Consider the following 20,540-nt stretch of genomic DNA (forward strand, 5'->3'; position numbering starts at 1 on the left):
TTATAGGGTGCAATGTCTTTACCCTGACAATGTATTCTTTCTACATAAGCAAATTGAGACAAAGAAGCTACCAAAACCAAGAATAATCACACAGTTCAGGAAGGTCAGACTGAAGCCAAGACTTTGTAACTACTTTATAAACATACCTGAGAACTGTCAGAAAAGAGTAAGACAACATACAGTGTGGGACACATGGGCAGTAATGAACTCGTCTGACCGGATTATATCTGAGACAAATAATGGGGCGTTAGATACGCTGCATTCCTAGGGTCTTGCTCAAATTTATAATGTATTTTCTCAAGGAAACATTACTAAACTTGATTAGGTAGGTTTCATAGTACTATTAAGAGAGAATTGTACTTCAAGTATTAATAAAATTGATATTTAGATGGCCTTCTCTAATCTAATCATCATGTACCTTGTTTCCCTTCTAAAATACATTATAAATTCTATAACAACTGAGTTACAAATGAATTTTTACAATCATCCATTCATAAATAAGAAGCTGTATCTTAAGAGAATTTTGATGGTAATAAGAAATGTACCATAAAATGCCTTTAAATGACTAAAGAAGATGGGAAAAAGCTAAGTTTGGGTAAATTTACAAGAGAATTTTCCAAACTTTTTTTTTCATTGAACAATTACTGAAAATATATGGATAGGACAAAGATACAGAGAAGTTGGAGGGGACAACTATTTAGGTGCCAGCAGCCAGTGAACTGACTTCTCACTCTGGGCTCCCTATGTTTAGAACACCAAAAAGATTTCATGTGGCTCCTTCAAAAAAAAACAGCTGGCTTCCCAACAAACCTAAGCATTTTTAGCCTCTAATCCTATGCCTATCTTAAAACTACAGTCAATTAAAAGCACCAGTCAAGGAAACTTCACTTTATCCATAAACTGCCTCCTTACAGTTTCTTAAGTCTGACACACATACTTACCTCAGGGCCTTTGCACTGTTTCCTCTCTGGAAAGCTCTTGCCCCCAGTTTTATTTTCTTGCTCTAATTCACTCAGACCTCCATTCAACCATCACCTCCTCAGTCCCAACATATACTTCCCCTACTCTGCTTTCTTATCTTCATAGTTTTACCACTGACATTTTATTATACATTTAGGTGTTTGTTTAATGTTTATCTTACCTACCAGAATATAAATTCTAATCTATAAGATATAGAATTTATTCTACTTTGTACATTTCTAAGTGATTTCTGACACATTATATGTGCTCAATGAATATTTATCAAATGAATTTAACCACATAATGAAAAGGTACTATTTTCAAAAATCCAAATATCAAATTTCCCAGATTTCAAATAAAGTAGAATCAACATTTCAAATTTCAAAAGTGCCAAAAGACAATGACATCAACTTTTCAGGAATACTGCGTCTCCACATTAAGATACAAAGTATTCTAAAGAGCAAAAGGAGACTCTTTGTGACCCCCATGGACTACACAGTCCATGGAATTCTCCAGGCCAGAATACTGGAGTGGGTAGCCGTTCCCTTCTCTAGAGGATCTTCCCAACCCAGGGATCGAACCTAGGTCTCCCACATTGCAGGCGGATTCTTTACCAGCTAAGCCACCAGGGAAGCCCGAAAAGTAGATCACACTGTTATATCTGAGAAGTACTTCTGAGTACATTTTAAGACTGAGTTTTCTCTTTAAGAATACAGGATACACACTGTCTTTACCACATTTATCAGGTTTAAAACTAGATTATTTGCTTTTATCCACATGCCATGCATTTTGATTTTCCTCGCCATTTCCAATCCTTATCTACTTCTACTATGAATGGTGGAATTTATAAACACCAGAATCTGGGAGTACAGTTCACTTTATCACTTTCAAACTAAATTTGCTATCTAAAAATGCAAAGGAAATGCAGGAGAGGGGAAGGCAGAGAAAAGAAGCAAGGGCTGGGAAAAACTTACCACCAGAACCAAACTACTAGCTACTCAAATTTCCTGCATTTTCTCAGTCCTCCATATACTATTCCCTTCAGCTTGCAATGTCCTTTTACTTTCTACACCTGGGAAATGTGTGCAAATCTATCTAGACTCAGTTAAGCATTGTGCTGAAAGAATGTATTTACTTATTTTCTCCCTTTTCTCTTTTGGGACACAGGCCATGCGTTACTCATCTTTGATGAGTTTTCTGTTCTCTGAGTTTTCCGTTGCCTAGCACTGCAGCTGACACATAATGGACACACAAATATTTGCTGAATGAATAAATGAATGCAGTGACCCAGGTTCTCCAAGATTATCCCCACAGATGGACAGACAGACAGACACACACATACATAATACATAGAAAGATGAGCAGCAGCATGTTCAGAGATGGTTTTGGAATATGGTGATGCTATTTCTTGACCTGAGAGATGATACATTGGAGCTCATTTTATCATAATTTTTTTTATTCTGCCATTTTTCTGAATATAAAGTATTCTTACCTTTCTATTCATTTCTCAAAAGGAATCAGTTAAACACTCCAAAATATATATTACAGTTTTAAAAACTCTACTTATCTTACTTTTTAAAATATATGTATTACATTTCACAAGAAGTTAAAAATCAATCAAATGAAAACTACTAGCATGATGAACTCTGAGAGTACTTACCTCACTTTGTGGCTCCTGGATAACTTTATAGAGAGATGAAACTAAAGAACTCTTTTCCTTCAAATTTGTAGCATAATTTGGTAAAGATGTTTCCGGTAGTGTCTAAACAAATTTTAAAAATACACTTTACTTTTATGAAATGTCCCAAATAGGTAAATCCAAATACAGAAAGCAGATTGTCCAAAACTGGGGGAGGGGGAATTGGGAAGAGGAAGAACTGAGAGTGACTAACTAGATACAGATTTTCTTTTGGGGGTGATGGAAATATCCTAGGCTTAGATGATGGTGTTAATGGCACAACATTTTAAAACCAGTAAAAACCTCTGTATTATCACCTGAAAACAGTGAATTTTTCATTATGTGAACAATATCTCAACAAAAAAAAATGGTAAAAATAAAACAAAAGATACATTTAATCCTCAACATCAACAGGGATACAAATTAATATCAACACTGCATCTTTGATCATAGTTTGGAGTTGGAAATAAGAATACGAATCATTTGTAAAGCCATAGATTTTTTGTAGCAACATACACGTTACCAATCTCATTAACAGTATTTTATTCTGTTTCTTAATAAACATGTTATATAAGGATCTAATGTTTCAAACCTTAAAGCCACAGATCATGTAATGACTGTTAAGTAAGACTGTTCTCCTTTACAGAACTAGGGGGAAGTTTCTACTTCTTGGAACGGAGAAGAAGATAGCCACAGTACCAACAAATTTCCCTAATGCCATTTAAAATGTCAACAACTAACCACAGTTTGGCAGGGTCACCCTTTCAGAAAGGACACCATGACCAGAGGAATGGGAAGAGATAAAACTCCAGTAGTAAGTCAGACAGTTTTGGGTAAAGGTAGTAGGGAAATCTGAAAACAACAACTTCATTATAACAAATGACAAAAACCTATCCCTCTAGAGTATGACCTTCTTTAACAATTTCTGTCTTCCAAGTCTTTATTTTTTCCTAGGAAAAGTATTTCTATCAACCAACCAACTAATCAACAATGTTCATCCTGCAGCAGATATAATGTCTCAAGATACTCCTAATAGTCATTGTAAGATATACATTATTTCTTCCATGTCCCATATCCTAGGATTTTATGATTTAAAATGGGTTATGGTTAGTGTATAAAGGTGTATGTGTGCATAAATAGACACAGAAAATCAAACAGCATGTTTATAATAAGGATATTTGATTCATTTTAACTTTATTGTGAATTCCTCAAAGGCAAGAACGATCTTATCTCTCCACCCACAGGATTTAGCACAAGGCCTTGTACTCAAATCTTTGCTGCAGACATTACATAATAGATGAACAAAATAAGAAATAAATACTGTCACTGTTACTCTTCAGTAGATTCTTGAAAAATAGGTCACATTTCACCTTAGGATATATAAGTGAATAGACTTTTTTTTTTAATTTAATAGGACAGTTTTGTTTACCAGAATGGTTAAGTAAATGTGAACTATCTGGGAACCTTCCACCATTCTTCGGGTGGGGAGGAGAGAGTTTCACTGCAACTGCTTACATAAAGAGGAGATTAGGGCTTTCTTCAATATTTCAAAAGCATGTAACAAAAGATCTCCAGGCAACATTCCATTTCTGTTATTTGATCAAGAGTAACCTAATACTGGTGGAATTTATATAAAAGGGAGTAACTGTCAAATAAACAACAGATGTCTAATTGCCTGGAAGATAATGAACCTAACCTATATACATAAAACACATTAATGTGCATGTGTGCACGTGTGTCTAAACATAAAACTTCAAACTAAGTGAATTGAAAACTAAATCTTAAAAAATGATTAGTGAATAAAAAAATTTTTACATGCACTATCTAGCCTAAAACTGAAACAGTCATTAAAAGTGTGAATTACAATTTTCAGTATGTACCAATTAACCCTTATGAGGTAAAATGTTTTTTGTGAAATAGCCAAAAGTAACAGGACAGTTCTCTTCCAAAAAGACAAGTTCTAGAAAATATTCTGGGCTACTACAGCTAAATGAGAGGAAAGGTATCCTAAAAAAAATTCTGTCATTATTTCATTTTGTGAATGTGAGAAAAGTTAGCTTTTGTCAATAGAAGGAGAGAAAATACAATTGCTGTGTTTATGAACAGTGCTTTGAAAACCTTAAGATCTAAAAGAGCCTATGGATTTAAATATCATTACAACAAACCTTTAAATTTACATTGTACTAGTTCAAAGGTACTGGCCTTCTTAAGTACTAGTTAAGTTTTCTCACTTTGAAGAAGGCAGAACTAGAGACAAAAGAAGTAATAATGGGATAATATGGTAAGAAATTAGCCTTGGCAAAATCTGAAGACAGATGCTTCATATTAAAGTATCATTTGGCAGATGGCTTTTATAAAATATAAGGAAGTGATACAGGTTAGATGGAAGAGAATTAATGAAGATGGACAGATGGATAGAGAACCAATAAATAAAACAACTCTGACCAACAACACTACATATAAGACTAGATTTTGAGTCACATATTGTGATTCAGTGACTACCAGAAAATAAAAAAATCTGCTATATAAATCTACACATAACATTAAGAAAAACACAATACAATCTGTAAGATAACATTTTATAAATAAGTATTTGAAATATAGAGATTGAACTAACAACTCATGAAATCTTAAAATAATGAAGTCTGAGTCTAATCACTTTGTTGGTATACTAAGAGAATATTAATGAGGGCCCAAAGCTGGACTAGATGCTAGTTTGTCCAAAGGCAAAAAAAAAAAAAAAAAAAAAAAGCACAACACAAACTACGTCATTTTGTGCATTTGAGGGAATGCTGAGTGAGGTTCAGGCTGCACCCACGGAAAAGTGTAGCGCTGAAATCATCTTCACACTCCACCTATTTCAGTTTTGCTGGTGAGGATATTGAGACCCAAAGAAGTTATGCAATTTGTCCAACATTGTAAAACCACCTAGAGGAAAAATTTGACTTCTCAGTCTCAAGGACCCTGAACCACTTATTTTATCAATCATGATGACCTTGGCTTATTAGCACCACAATTAAATTAAACAACCAAGCAGAAACTCAGATAGAATGACAGATAAATAATCTCTAAACTTTATTTCTTAAATATTTTAACCAAAATATGTAACTAACATCACAAATCATTTCAAAAGAAAAGATACTTTAATTTTATTTTTTTTTATTTTTTCTTTTATTAGTTGGAGGCTAATTACTTCACAACATTTCTGTGGGTTTTGTCATACATTGATATGAATCAGCCATAGAGTTACACGTATTCCCCATCCCGATCCCCCCTCCCACCTCCCTCTCCACCTGACTCCTCTGGGTCCTCCCAGTACACCAGGCCCGAGCACTTGTCTCATGCATCCCACCTGGGCTGGTGATCTGTTTCACCATACATAATATACATGCTGTTCTTTCGAAACATCCCACCCTCACCTTCTCCCACAGAGTTCAAAAGTCTGTTCTGTACTTCTGTGTCTCTTTTTCTGTTTTGCATATAGGGTTATCGTTACCATCTTTCTAAATTCCATATATATGTGTTAGTATGCTGTAATGTTCTTTATCTTTCTGGCTTACTTCACTCTGTATAATGGGCTCCAGTTTCATCCATCTCATTAGAACTGATTCAAATGAGTTCTTTTTAACGGCTGAGTAATATTCCATGGTGTATATGTACCACAGCTTCCTTATCCATTCATCTGCTGATGGACATCTAGGTTGCTTCCATGTTCTCGCTATTATAAACAGTGCTGCAATCAACACTGGGGTGCATGTGTCTCTTTCAGATCTGGTTTCCTCAGTGTGTATGCCCAGAAGTGGGGTTGCTGGGTCATATGGCAGTTCTATTTCCAGTTTTTTAAGAAATCTCCACACTGTTTTCCATAGTGGCTGTACTAGTTTGCATTCCCACCAAATGAATATAGTAAAGTTGCAGGATATAAAATTAACACACAGAAATCCCTTGCATTCCTATATACTAACAATGAAAAAACAGAAAGAGAAATTAAGGAAACAATACCATTCACCATTGCAACAAAAAGAATAAAATACTTAGGAGTATATCTACCTAAAGAAACAAAAGACCTATACATAGAAAACTGTAAAACACTGATGAAAGAAATCAAAGAGGACACAAACAGATGGAGAAACATACCCTGTTCATGGATTGGAAGAATCAATATTGTCAAAATGGCTATTCTACCCAAAGCAATCTATAGATTCAATGCAATTCCTATCAAGCTAACAACGGTATTTTTCACAGAACTAGAACAAATAATTTCACAATTTGTATGGAAATACAAAAAATCTCGAATAGCCAAAGTAATCTTGAGAGAGAAGAATGGAACTGGAGGAATCAACCTGCCTGACTTCAGCCTCTACTACAAAGCCACAGTCATCAAGACAGTATGGTACTGGCACAAAGACAGAAATATAGATCAATGGAACAGAATAGAAAGCCCAGAGATAAATCCACGAACCTATGGACACCTTATCTTCGACAAAGGATGCAACGATATACAATGGAAAAAAGACAACCTCTTTAACAAGTGGTGCTGGGAAAACTGGTCAACCACTTGTAAAAGAATGAAACTAGGACACTTTCTAACACCATACACAAAAATAAACTCAAAATGGATTAAAGATCTAAATGTAACACCAGTAACTATAAAACTCCTAGAGGAGAACATAGGCAAAACACTCTCTGACATAAATCACAGCAGGATCCTCTATGACCCACCTCCCAGAATATTGGAAGTAAAAGCAAAACTAAACAAATGGGACCTAATGAAACTTAAAAGCTTTTGCACAACAAAGGAAACTATAAGCAAGGTGAAAAGACAGCCCTCAGATTGGGAGAAAATAATAGCAAATGAAGAAACAGACAAAGGATTAATCTCAAAAATATACAAGGAACTCCTGAAGCTCAATTCCAGAAAAATAAATGACCCAATCAAAAAATGGGCCAAAGAACTAAACAGACATTTCTCCAAAGAAGACATACAGATGACTAACAAACACATGAAGAGATGCTCAACATCACTCATTATTAGAGAAATGCAAATCAAAACCACAAAGAGGTACCATTACACGCCAGTCAGGATGGCTGCTATCCAAAAGTCTACAAGCAATAAATGCTGGAGAGGGTGTGGAGAAAAGGGAACCCTCGTACACTGTTGGTGGGAATGCAAACTAGTACAGCCACTATGGATACTTTAATTTTAAAAGTAAGAGATTTGTTCTTATGTACTTTCCTATTTTCTATTATTTTTAGTATGTTGCTAACTTTGTCTGGTAACCTTAACCTCTTTACCAAACATAAACAGAGCTGAATTCAATGCACATTAACACAATTCATGATAATTTTCAGAAATGCCTACCATATTAAACCAAAGAGTGGGAAATATCTTCCCTTATACTTGACAAAAATTTATATCATTTGTTATATCAAATTGACTATATTTACTTTTGGATGGTTAGGGGAAAGTTAAATAACTTTTCAGTTTATGGGGTCCAGGATTTTACTTCTCTCAATGAAAAAATTTACTTCCCAGGAATGGAAGAGAATAAACAAACAGATGATAAGGGAAGAGACTTAGCCATAACTTTCAATTATTTGCCTTAATAGTTGACTCCTCCTCTATGTTCCCCATCCTTCATCATGCCCTCTTGCCACAACTCCCATTTTAAAAAATGGCTTAACAGCTATATTTCCTTTTGCAAATTTTACTTCACCATTAAACAGAAGAATATCCCAGAAGTGGTACTCAGCTGTTAAACTTGACAATTTTCATCAACTTGCCAAAACAATCATGATAATGAACCATATTAAACTCTCATGAAACAGAAAAAAAGCTTAAAAACACAAGACAACTTATGTAAGAAAAAAAGGCACACACCAGATTTATTCAAACTGTTAAAATATGTAGATGGCACTGTATGCAATGGACTATATACAGTGAACTTCTATAAGTGCATGCATAACTATATCACTCTATGAATTAGGGGATCCATGGAAAGATAATTTATGACTACAAAAGCTGACAAAATGAAAATCTTTTTCACTCATCAGGATGAGATAACAACAACGGCTACGGCCAGCTACAAAATTAACAGGAAACATTGCTTCTCTCAAGGACATACTACAGCTGAAAAGTGTCATAAAAACTTCCATTAAAAAAAAAAACTAGTTTTTAAATGAAGGATAATTGCTTTACAGAACTTTGTTGTTTCCTGTCAAACATCAACAAGAATCAGCCATAGGTATATGTATGTCCTCTCCTTCTTGAACCTCCATTTTTTAATGACTCCTGTATTCTTACTCAGTGAGGAGTTTTCTTATCTAAAATCAGAGATATCAAAAGTTTTGCCTTTTAAACATGTATCAATAAGAATGAAATATCTGACTCCTGCCTGGAGGATGTGAGTCACCTAGACACAGAGAACCAGGCTTCAGATTAGGGGTTTCTGAACCCAACGTTCCACACAGTTGTTAACTTTGTAGTTTCTAAGGACAACATGACCATGGGTCCACTTCACAATCCAGGTCTGATTTTAACCCCATCACACATAGCTCTGCTTTGTCTTGAGCCTATCAAAATACTATTTCATTTAAACTTCATCTGAACACCTTTCCTCCAAATCCTGTAATGATTTTATTTTTTGTTCGGTGAGATGCCTACACAGTACCTATTGTATGGTGTCCCTCATTGAAGCAAGCTAATAACTCTGACTTTTGTCCAAGGTCTTGGGCTAATCAAGCTAGACAAAAAAACAAAAAAACAAAAACCAAAGTGTCAGCCCAAACTTTTCATTCTTGTGGCTCCTGATCAGGAAGTTCACATAATTATGTGCAACAGTGAGACAGAGGACAAATAGAAGGTAGTTAATTGGTTATTGTTTAGTCGCTAAGTCATGCAACCCCTTGATCTACCACACACCAGCCTCCTCTATCTATGGGATTTCCCAGGCAAGAATACTGAAGTGGGTTACCCTTTCTTTCTTCAGGGGATCTTCCTGACCCAGGGTTCAAACCCATGTCTCCTACATTGGCAGGTGGATTCTTTACCACTGAGCAACCAGGGAAGCTCCAGTTTAACTGGTTAAAGAAACATAACTTTAGCTATCATAGAGAAGAGTTCGTAAGATAACCAAACAGAGGTTTTGTTTTTGATCCACTAACCAAAAGTTATATACCCCTTTACAGGCACTGGGTTAGCCAACTAAAGAAAGGGGCACTGATAGAGAGTTGTGCAAGTATCTTCCCATCTTCTCCTCATCGCTGATCACATCCATTTCCCCTGCCGCCCCAAACGGGGAGAAACATTTCAGCCATGAATCGTTCACAGAGGTTAGGGAGAGTGACATCAACTTTCAGAGACCTGAATCATTCTTTGTGATGTTGCCATAAAAGGGAGAAGACAAACCTTTAAACCACTTGGCAAAGAAGGAGTCAATTTCCTCAGAAAGAATATTATGTGTAAATAATTCCCCCCAAAATAAGTTTTTTGGAATATTCTTTTGCTTCCACAGATAGTTAGCTTTTCAGTCATTAAAAAAGAAAGTCACTGGAATTTAAAACCCAGATAAAACTTCTTTGGAATATAGTTATTATAGTAAAACAGTAAATATTACCTTAAACTCTGACAACCATTCCTCCACAACCCCTTTCTCTGAAGTGAACATCTTTCCACATCTGTTCTAAATCTTCAACCTGAAAATTAACATAGAAAAATGCTAAAATATTGAATACATTTTCTTTGTAGTCAGATTACCAAGGATAGAAGTGATCCTATAAAATTTAGCTACTTTTTTATTGAGAAATTAAAACAGTTTCAAACATAAATTACTGAGTTACTATCAAAAATCAATGTATACAAACAGCATTGAAATGCAAGAATCATGACAAAAGTATAAACGATTATAACATGATGAAATTAGCTCTACAATTTTCATTCAGCTTTTAGTAATGTCAGCTGCAAAACATACTGGACATTTTTCCTTAGTTTAAATTAAATAATTCCAAAGAGATAATGGAACTTAAAAAAAACATTTTAAAATTGTGAAAATATAAAAGACATGCATCCAAACTTGACTTTATAGAAAACATTAAAGTAATTTAATTTGCTTATATTTCAGTTCTTTAGTACAATAACTATCTAGGCAAGCCACTTGGTTTCCTGGAAGCTTAATATTCATAAAACGGAAGTAAAAGTGGTAATATCCAAGATAATGACTATATGCAACAACAGCTATTCATAAGATTGGAATTTACTTAAGTATAAATAAGAAAAAAAGGAAGTTAAAGGAAATGCGAAACAAATTTATCTCAAGCAAAACTTCTGTCAACGTACAATATAGTTTTCTTCACACCTCCATCTATAAGAGAGTGGACTGTTTCTTGAGGGAAAACTTTATTAGTTCTATCTGAACTTGCTAAATTCCTAAGTCAGGCACAAACCCTGCATTAACCTTCTTAATATTCATCAGAATTATCATGTAGAAGAAACCGAGGCAAAATTGACAGAAACTGAATCTTAATTCTATTCTTACTTGTAGTATAAACTTGGGCAAGTTATTTGCCTTCCTTTTTCATTCATGAAATAGGAAAATCCACAGTACATACTTTCAATGGATTACTGTGAAAATTAAATGAAAAAATGTAAATAAAACACCTGGCAATAAAAGTGTTGTTTTACTACGCAATACTATTATTGAAGACGATCAACTCATACAACTTTTGCTTAGTTGTCTATCAAAGTATACAGATACATCTTAAATAAACAACACAGGTTCTTGCAAAGAATACATTCTAATGTTTCTATTGTCTAATTTCTATTAAAAATGGTTAAGAAAATACATATATTTGTTGATTCATTCATTCATATATGAAGAATTACTTGAGAGATATACATTTTACTTTTTTAGGATTAAAAAATAGCCCTTAAAATTATTCTAAATTTTATCCTTTGATCAAGCCAAACTATTAAAAAACCACATTATTTGTACTGTATTATTCATTTTATAGTGCTGTTCATTCACATAAACCAGGCTTTGAGTTTATGCTCAAAATGTTATGAAAACCCTGCTTGATCATATGTTATCCCCTTTAAAATTCAAAGGAGCAAAAAATTCACATCCTTGGTTTTCAATACCATGAAAAATTCTCCTTTAGAGTAACTGGTTTGCTTTTATATTATGGATACTGTGAATCTCCTAGCAGATTCTCTTTGCTTTGATTTTAATAAAATGGGAGTCAAAGTTTCTGCCCTAACTCTACCCACAAAAAAGCTGGCTAGGATTAATTCTATTTATAATATTATATTACACACGTTCCCTTATTTTCTTTCTACTTAGATCTATTTTTTTTTTATCCTGTTATACTCATTTGTGAAGCAAAATGAAGCAAGGTAAATATAAGTACACATGAGTTTTCTTTTTTACTTATCCACTGCTCATTTAGTAAATTAAGACAGAAAGCAATCACAAATAGAACCAGAAGTTACAAAGAATTGGGAAGATAAAATTTTTACAAAAGTTTAAAGTAATTCTCTAATTAAAATTAATTTTTAAAAGGTTAAAATCAAGGGGGATATGCAAAAGGATCGAGAATAGTCAAAGCAATCTTAAAGAACAGCAGTGCTGGAGGACTTGGACTTCTAAATATTAAGGCTTACTACAAAACTTACTAAAAGCATAGTAATTAAGCCAGTGTGGTATTATCATATTATTACTATCAATAAAACCCAATGGAACAGAGCAGAATGGCTAGAAACAGACCTATACATACATGATGATCTGACCTATGACCAAAGTGACTATGTAATTCAGTAGGGAAAGAGTAATCTTTATAAAAAATGGGGTTAGGTCAACTGGACAGCTACGTGGAATAGGGGGTAGAAAGAGAACCATAACCTACTAGGTAACACCATATGCAAAAGGCAGTTGCAGTTGGATCACAGATCTAATTTTAAAAAGCAAAACAAAGCTTTTAGAACATAAAAGAATACCGTCAAAACCTTGGGGTAGGCAAAAAAAAAAAAAAATTAAACAAGAGACACAGAAGCACTAATCATGAAGGGATTGTTATAAATTGGACTCCATTAAAAGAATTTCTGTCTGCCAACAAATGAATGGATAAGGAAAATATGATATACACACAAATATACAATTGAATATTATTCAGCCTTCAAAAGAAGGAAATTCTGCCATTTGCAACAACATGGATGAATCTGGGAATCTTACGCTAAGTTAAATAACTCAGACACATAAAGACAAATACTTCAAGGTCTCACTTGTGTGTAGAATAAGTCAAACTCATGTTAACAGAGAGTAAAGTCATGGTTTCCAGGGGCTGGGAGGGGGGAGGGTAGGGGGTGGAGGAATCTGGAGATGCTGGCCAAAGGGTACGAATTTTCGGTTATAAGATTAGTAAATTCTGGTAACCTAATGGGCAGCATGGTAACCATGCTAATAAAATAATGTATACTTGAAATTTGCTAATAAAATAATGTATACTTAAAATCTGCTAGGAGAGTAGATTTTAAGTGTTCTCACTACACACATAAAAATTGGTAATTATGTGTAGTGATAGATTTGTTAACTAACTTGATTGTGGCATACCAAAACATCACGTATACCTTAAATACATAATTATTTGGCAATCATATCTCAGTAAAATGGGGGCGGGGGAAGGGAAGAACTTCTAGTCACCAGAAGATACCACTAAGTGAATGGAAAGGCAAAACCAGAGTGGGAGAAGATACTAACAATTCTGTCAAAAGTCTCATATTCAGAAATAGAAGGAATTCATCAATTATTAAGAAAAAGGCAGAAAATTTAATAGGAAAAGCAAACACATCACCTATCCAAATGGAAATATAATATATGAAAGGTACTCAAGACTGTTAGTCATCAGGGAAATAACACACACACACACACACACACACACACGGTGAGAATGTAAGAGACAATACTAAATGTTGAAAAAGATATGAAGCAACCAGAATATTCATACACAGTTGGCACAAATGTAAACTGATAAAGCATCTTGGAAAAACTTTGTTAATACCCTCTAATTGAACACATGTACACTCTAACAATTCCATGCATAAAAATATACCTTACAGAAATGTGGATGTATGTCTCTGAAAGATGTGTTCAGGAACATTCAGAGTAGCAGTTTTTATAAATAATCAAAAACTAGAAAGAAATCAAATGTCCACCAAGAGTAGAAATGATAAATTATAGTACATCATACATGGAGTTCTATACAACAATGACAATAAACAAACTGTAACTACATCAAGGTCACAATATTGGGAAATGGAAGGAAAAAAATATGAGTACATGCTACATAATTACATTTATATAAACTTGCAGAACAGGCAAAATTAATCAATTGTGTTAAAAGTTAGGAGAGTGGCTGGCTATTCTTGAAGGAGTTAATTCTTGGGTTCTAGCAATTGAGCTAAGAGCTGGTTATACAAGAGTGTTCATTTAGTGAAAACTCATCAAACTGAACAGATGATTTGTGCATTTTTCTGTGTGTATATTACAGTTAAAGCTATGTTTTTTTCTAGTAGTCATGTATGGATGTGAGTTGGACCATAAAGAAGACTGAGCGAGGAAGAATTGATGCTTTTGAATTTGGGGGTTGCAGAAGACTCTTCAGAGTCCCTTGGACTACAAGAATATCAAATCAGACAACCCTAAGGAAATCAACCCTGAATATTCACTAGAAGGACTGTTGCTAATGCTGAAGTTCTAACACTTTGGCCACCTGATGCGAAGAGCTGACTCACTGGAAATGACCCTGATGCTGGGAGAGACTGAAGGCAGGAGGAAAAAGGGGGCGACAGATGATGAGATGGTTGGATGGCATCACCGACTCAATGGACATATGAGTTTGAGCAAACTCCTGGAGATAATGGAGGACAGAGGAGCCTGGCATGCTACAGTCCAAAGCGTCAGACACAACATAGAAACTGAACAACAGCAAATTACACAGTAGTCTAACACCAGACCACCCCGCGCCTCTTATTCACTTGCTAGAGGTCAAATGGGAGCCCTCAACCGCAGATCTAAGTTTACATGAATACTCAGTGAAATTGTCCCTCTGCATGCTTCTTTGCCTTCCTCTGCAGAGTCCCAAAGAACAGCTCCTCCAGAACACCTCCTCTACCCTGAAACTTTCATAGCCCCACCACCACTTCTCACAGCAGGTCCATCAGGATTAAAGTCATTTTCCCTCCCCCCTGTTGATGTCAGGAACCACTAGAAACTACAGCTCCCAGGTTACACTTGCACATGTTCATAGCTCTGTGCAGGCCCTCTATTTCATCCCCATCTCCTATTCCACTCTAGTTCTGGAAGGAAGTTCTCTTTCCCTGAGCCTTCTGAAATTAACAATCTGTCACCAGAAAACCCTCTAAACCTTCAACAGTTTTCTGAATGTCACTTTCTTCTTGTTCTAACAAGAAGCCTGGCTCTTCTCTGAAGATACCCGCTTTCCCTGAAAGCTTCTCAAAGAGTGACTGCCTTTTCTCTCATATCCCTGGAAGAAACCACTGGCCCTAAAGGTAATATTACCATTTCAGATCAATTTCCCTCTCTCCCATCCACCCAACGCTGTTCCGAAATGCGTGTAGCTGTCATCTATCAATCAATCCCTCCCCTCCAGTCATCCCTCTCCTTCATTTCTAGATGATTTTAGCTTGGCTCATTGTCATGCTTTCAAATTACTCTTATTTAATATCTTAGTGTTTTTTCTTCTCACTCAGTGAACTCTTAATTCCTAAAAATCTCCTCCAGCAATACTGTCTTCTTCCCTGTCTCAGCAACTCAGTCATATGATTATAACCAAAAATTCAGGTCAGGACCATTTTTTAAAATATTTGAAATATTAGTATTAATTCATTGAGCTGACATGAGAGAACACCCAACAGTCAAAGCTGGAACAACTTGAACAACAGAACAAAGAACATAGTAGTGAATTATTATCCAAAGTATAAAATAAATATACAAGTCCATATTGAAATAAATAAATGGCTAAATAAACAAAGATCAGAGAAGAAGAGACAAGTCTTGCTTTCAGATAATATATATAGATACGTCCCCCTCCAGAAAGTTTAGTCCATGTCTCCCTATGGACCAAAATGGGCTGGTCATAGTGATTTGCTTCCAAAGATGAGTATTGAGAAGGGGAAAACAGTAACTTTATAGCCGAGAAATCTGATAAACACTGGCTTGACCAAGGTTAACAACACCCATGATGGCATGTGAGTATCATGTACCCTTGATATGATGAGAAAGGCACTTACTTTATCTCTGTGATATTCCTTCCAAAAAGCAATAAACCCAGTATGATCATGATACAAACATTAGAGGAAACTTAATTTTGGAGACATTTTACAAAATATCTGAACTATATTCCTCAAAATGAACAAGGTCACGAAAAATAAAAAATACCGAGAGACTCTAAGAGGCCAGAGAGCCTAAGGTGACACTACACGACCGTGAATGCAGTATGGTCACCTGGACTGGGTCATATTGAACAGAACAGAAAAGGGACAGTTTCAAAAAAAAAAAAAAAGCCCTGGTGAATTTCTAATAAAGACTGAAATTTAGTTAACAGCAATGTAATACTAATGACAAATATACAATGATAACATGACATTAGGAGAAACTGAAACTGGGTGTGGAGTACACAGGAATTCTCTGTACGATCTTTGCAACTTTTCTAGAAATTCAAAATTGTTTAAAAATTATTGAAGCTCTGATGTATTTCTATTCTAGGATCCAATCCAAAAGACTGTATTCAAAAACAAAACATTAAAGTACATCAACACACAAACACATATTCATATCTTCTGATAACATTCTACAACATTCGTTATTAAAGCTTCAATTTCAATACTTTCATAATACTTCATTATACAAGGGCTTCTCAAACCTAAGGAGCAAATTCTCTTCCATTACACCTTACTCTCTGCACTAAACGGAGGTGACAAAAAAACTAATTTATGAAGAGATTTCTTATCTAGTTGCTGAAAGTTAAAAAAAGGGAAATAATTATAGTACTAAATTACAAACATGAATGAAAATTCAAATCATGTTTACTTATCATTAGTTGTGTTTTAAGCACAGTAATAAACTCAAGTATTTTCGTTGTCTTTCCATGGGGTCAAAAATCCTCAGCACAACATAGAAATATTTTTAATTAAATTTGTAATTTCATAGAAATATTTAACTATACCATAAAATTATAAAAAGTAAAAATTTCAACTGGCATTCATGCAGTTTTAAATTACCAAGTCAAGCCAGCTTGAAACAAATCAAAATACGATAAAGCTTATAAATTCTTTTAGATGACAAGTTTTTTAAAATTTCATAAAAGGAAAAAGTATATTAAGAAAAATAGAAAATGTACAAATATTTAAAATGAGACCAGAAACAATAATGCATTATACAAGGAAGCGGTTAATGGAATTTTATAAAATGTAGAATAAGTATCTACAGAAACAGAAGACGAAAAAGCAAGAGTGTGTGCCAGCTGAGAGAAGTTTTTCTTTGTCCTTCCCACACATTGCAACACTCTAAAAAATCTCTCCATTAGTCCTGGCTTCCATGATGAATAACAGTTATGACTAAAGGTACCACTAATGACTAGCTAGGACAAGAAGCAAACGGACCACAAAATTGAAACAGGGTTTTAAAAACTATTTCTGTCTACCAGCACTCAGCAAGAAGCTCTCTACAGTCGCTATCTCACCCCCACATTTCATATCTAAGATGTAATCTTTTAACATTTATGGCAGTCTTGATTATGTAACTTTGAAGTTGTAGAAAGCTAATTAGATATCTCAAGTAATATTTTAAAATATATTCTCACATTAAAAAAAATCTTTATTCTTCTCAAAGGCAAAAGGAACAAAATTAGGTATTTCATACTGTGTAACTAACTTCCTATTTTTCTCAAACATATCTTGGAAAAGAATATTTAAAATTGTATTAGAAAGCTTGCTAAGATTCAATGCAGTAGTTCACAAGCAGAGTTAGTCTGTGTGAAATTAATTTTTTATATTTTCAGTATGTAATAAAACATTTATAAATCTCTTATTCTTTAGTCGCTGCATTATATTTTAATTTTAATCCTGATAATGATTCCTGAATTCCTCAAGAAACTTTCCAGAAAGCATATCATAAAAGTGTTGTCACAAAAGGTCTATACCTTATTACATTTTACTCTCATCCAATTAAGGAAGAGCACAAAAAGAAAAAATACTTATAATTTTCACTGCAAAACTCTAAAAAATATTTTTACTATTATTTTTCATGCATCATGAAATATTAACTAGAAATTAATACTGAATTTTCTAAAACCATTTGCTTTATATGTCATGAAAGTCAAGTTTCTATAAATCTAAAGAATAAACAAATTTCTGTAAGCAGATAATAACATATCACAAAGTTTTAACTTTTCTGTACTATGAAATAGGGCCATTACAAGTAAATTAAGTGCTATCAGATTATCAAGATTCTTAGCTGAATTTTAGGAAAACAGAGCAGAACGAAATGTTCAGATTATGTTATAGAATAAACTTAGTTTAATCTCAGTGATTTTACTGCTTAGAAAATGACCAATCAACTGGAGAGTTCTATGAAACAGGGGTACCTGGGCTGTTGTTTGAAAAGAAGTGGTGCTGGCTGCCTCACTGCCCACGTGTGTTCTCAAGTGAGCAGTTTCCTCTCAGGGCACAGGGGGAAGAAATAGAATTTACAGCCACAGCAGAGGTTTGGGAAATCTTTCCAAAGACCCATAACTTAAGGCCTATTTTCCCCACAAATAAAAAATATCTGGTTATTAAAAATAGAGCAGAGATTTTGACTATGGCAAATGCCTTTCGAATTCAGCATCTTTTGCCTACCCCAAGGACAAATACAACTGTGCTGGGATACTAAAGTATTATGGCAACCAGGCCAGTGTATTTCTTTTGTAAAAGGTAGGACAATTGGAAGAAAGGTAGCAATCCCTCTTCTCATTCCCCATTTCCAGCTTCCTATTCTTCTCAAAACTTCCAGGACTTCAGAAGAATATTTTGTCCCAGGAAAGGATATCTGATTTGAACTCAAATAATGTAAGTGAGAAAAACTTAAAAAAAAAAAAATTTGTTAATAACAACTTTGGTATCTGGATTGTCCCCATGAGCTGCTCTCACCAAAAGAACACAGTGAACACATGCTGCGACTTGATCTGCAGCTTTCGCTTTTTTTTTTTCTCAATTGGGCAATAACTGCTTTACAGTATTGTGTTGGTTTCTGCCATACATCAACGTGACTCAGCCACAGGTATACATACGTCCATACATCCCCCCCCTTGAACACCCCTCACATCGCCCTTCTCATCCCACCCCTCGCAGTTGTCACAAGAGCACTGGGTTGAGCTCAGTTTACTGTGTTACACAGGAAATTCCCACCTGCTATCTATTTTACCCATGGAAAATGTATATGCTTCCCTGGTGGCTCAGACGGTAAAGAATCTGCATGCAATGCAAGAGCCCCAGGTTCGATCCCTGGGTCAGGAAGATTTCCTGGAGAAAGGAATGGCAACCCACTCCAGTATTCTTGCCTGGAGAATCTCATGGACAGAGGAACCTGGTGGGCTACAGTCCACGGGGTTGCAAAAAATCGGACACATCTGAGCAAATTTCACTTTCACTTTTTTTACTTTTCAAAGTATATGTTCCCATGCTATTCTCTCAATTTGTCCTACCCTTTCCCTCCCCAAGTCCACAAGTCTGTTCTCTATGTCTACGTCACCATTATGCAGCTTCCACTTTCATGTGTTTAGAATCCAGCCACCATACTATAAGAAGCCCAAACCATCATGAAAAGTTGCAAAGGAAAGAACCGAGACCCTGGCTGAGAGTCAGTACCAAGTACCAGCCACAAGACTGGGCCATTTCGATATTCCAACCAAGCCAAGCCTCCAGATGACTATAGCTTCAGCTGACAACATGAAGCAGAAGATCTGCCATGCTATAATTAATCTAGTCAAGCTCGGATTTGTGAGAGATCAAAAATACTTGCTGTTTGAAGCCACTAAGTTTGGGGATGGTTTGTTAGGCAGCAACAGATAACCAGAACACCATCCTCATCAAATATCTAGGGTATACCTTTTTCGTACAAGGCAGTGTGCTCTTATTAGAGAATATCGGATTTTTCAAAACATGATCCCTGCCATCAAGGAATTAAGATTTTTCTCTAAAAAGTTGCAGTAAAACTTATTATAAATAGGACATAACCTACGAATGTTCAATTAACATGTTTACATTTTGCTAATGTATACTTTTTGCCTATCCTACTGTTAATGATGAGAGATTGTGATATAGCTGGCCAGAATTCAAAGTTTGGAAAAGTTCATAGCCACAAAGCAAAACAAAACTCAATTAATAACTACCTTATCTTAAATGCTATGCTTAATCAACAGAGCCAGCTTATCAGAGTAACCATCACAGTCATCAATATGCTATATAAAAGTTGCTTTTATTCATTAGGTATAAACTATCTCATTTTGTACATATCCTGATACCAGCACCTCTGAATTTTCCTAAGACATCAAATGATTTCACTTAAATTTTCAGTTAAAAAAAAGATGCTGCATCTTGGTTTTCTTCTTTATAGTACTGCTTGTTGTTTAATTGCTAAGTTGTGTCTGACTCTTTTTGTGACCCCATGGGTTGTAGCCCGCCAGGCTCCTCTGTCCATGGGATTTCCCAGAATCCAAGAATACTGGAGTAAGTTGCCATTTCCTTCTCCAGGGGATCTTCCCAACCTATGGATCGAACCTGCATCTTCTGCATTGGCAGGTGGGTTCTTTACCAATGAGCCACCAGGGAAACCCTCTTTATAGTATAGGG

At 35.1% G+C, this 20,540-nt stretch overlaps 1 protein-coding gene across 2 annotated transcripts in view; it reads right to left on the reverse strand.

The window, feature by feature from the left end:
- The window catches only part of HYCC1 (hyccin PI4KA lipid kinase complex subunit 1), an 89,308-nt gene that overhangs the window by 39,370 nt on the left and 29,398 nt on the right, over window positions 1-20,540 (reverse strand). For both annotated transcript variants that reach the window (XM_065938985.1, XM_065938986.1), the window contains exons 2-3: window positions 10,255-10,333; window positions 2,621-2,722 (exon numbers count right to left, since the gene is read on the reverse strand). In XM_065938985.1, the coding sequence (XP_065795057.1) occupies window positions 2,621-2,722; window positions 10,255-10,305 (153 nt within the window). In that variant the 5' untranslated portion in view covers window positions 10,306-10,333. The remainder of the gene's footprint in view (window positions 1-2,620; window positions 2,723-10,254; window positions 10,334-20,540) is intronic.

The sequence above is a fragment of the Muntiacus reevesi genome, chromosome 6 (assembly GCF_963930625.1).
Source record: "Muntiacus reevesi chromosome 6, mMunRee1.1, whole genome shotgun sequence".
Lineage (NCBI taxonomy): Eukaryota > Metazoa > Chordata > Mammalia > Artiodactyla > Cervidae > Muntiacus > Muntiacus reevesi.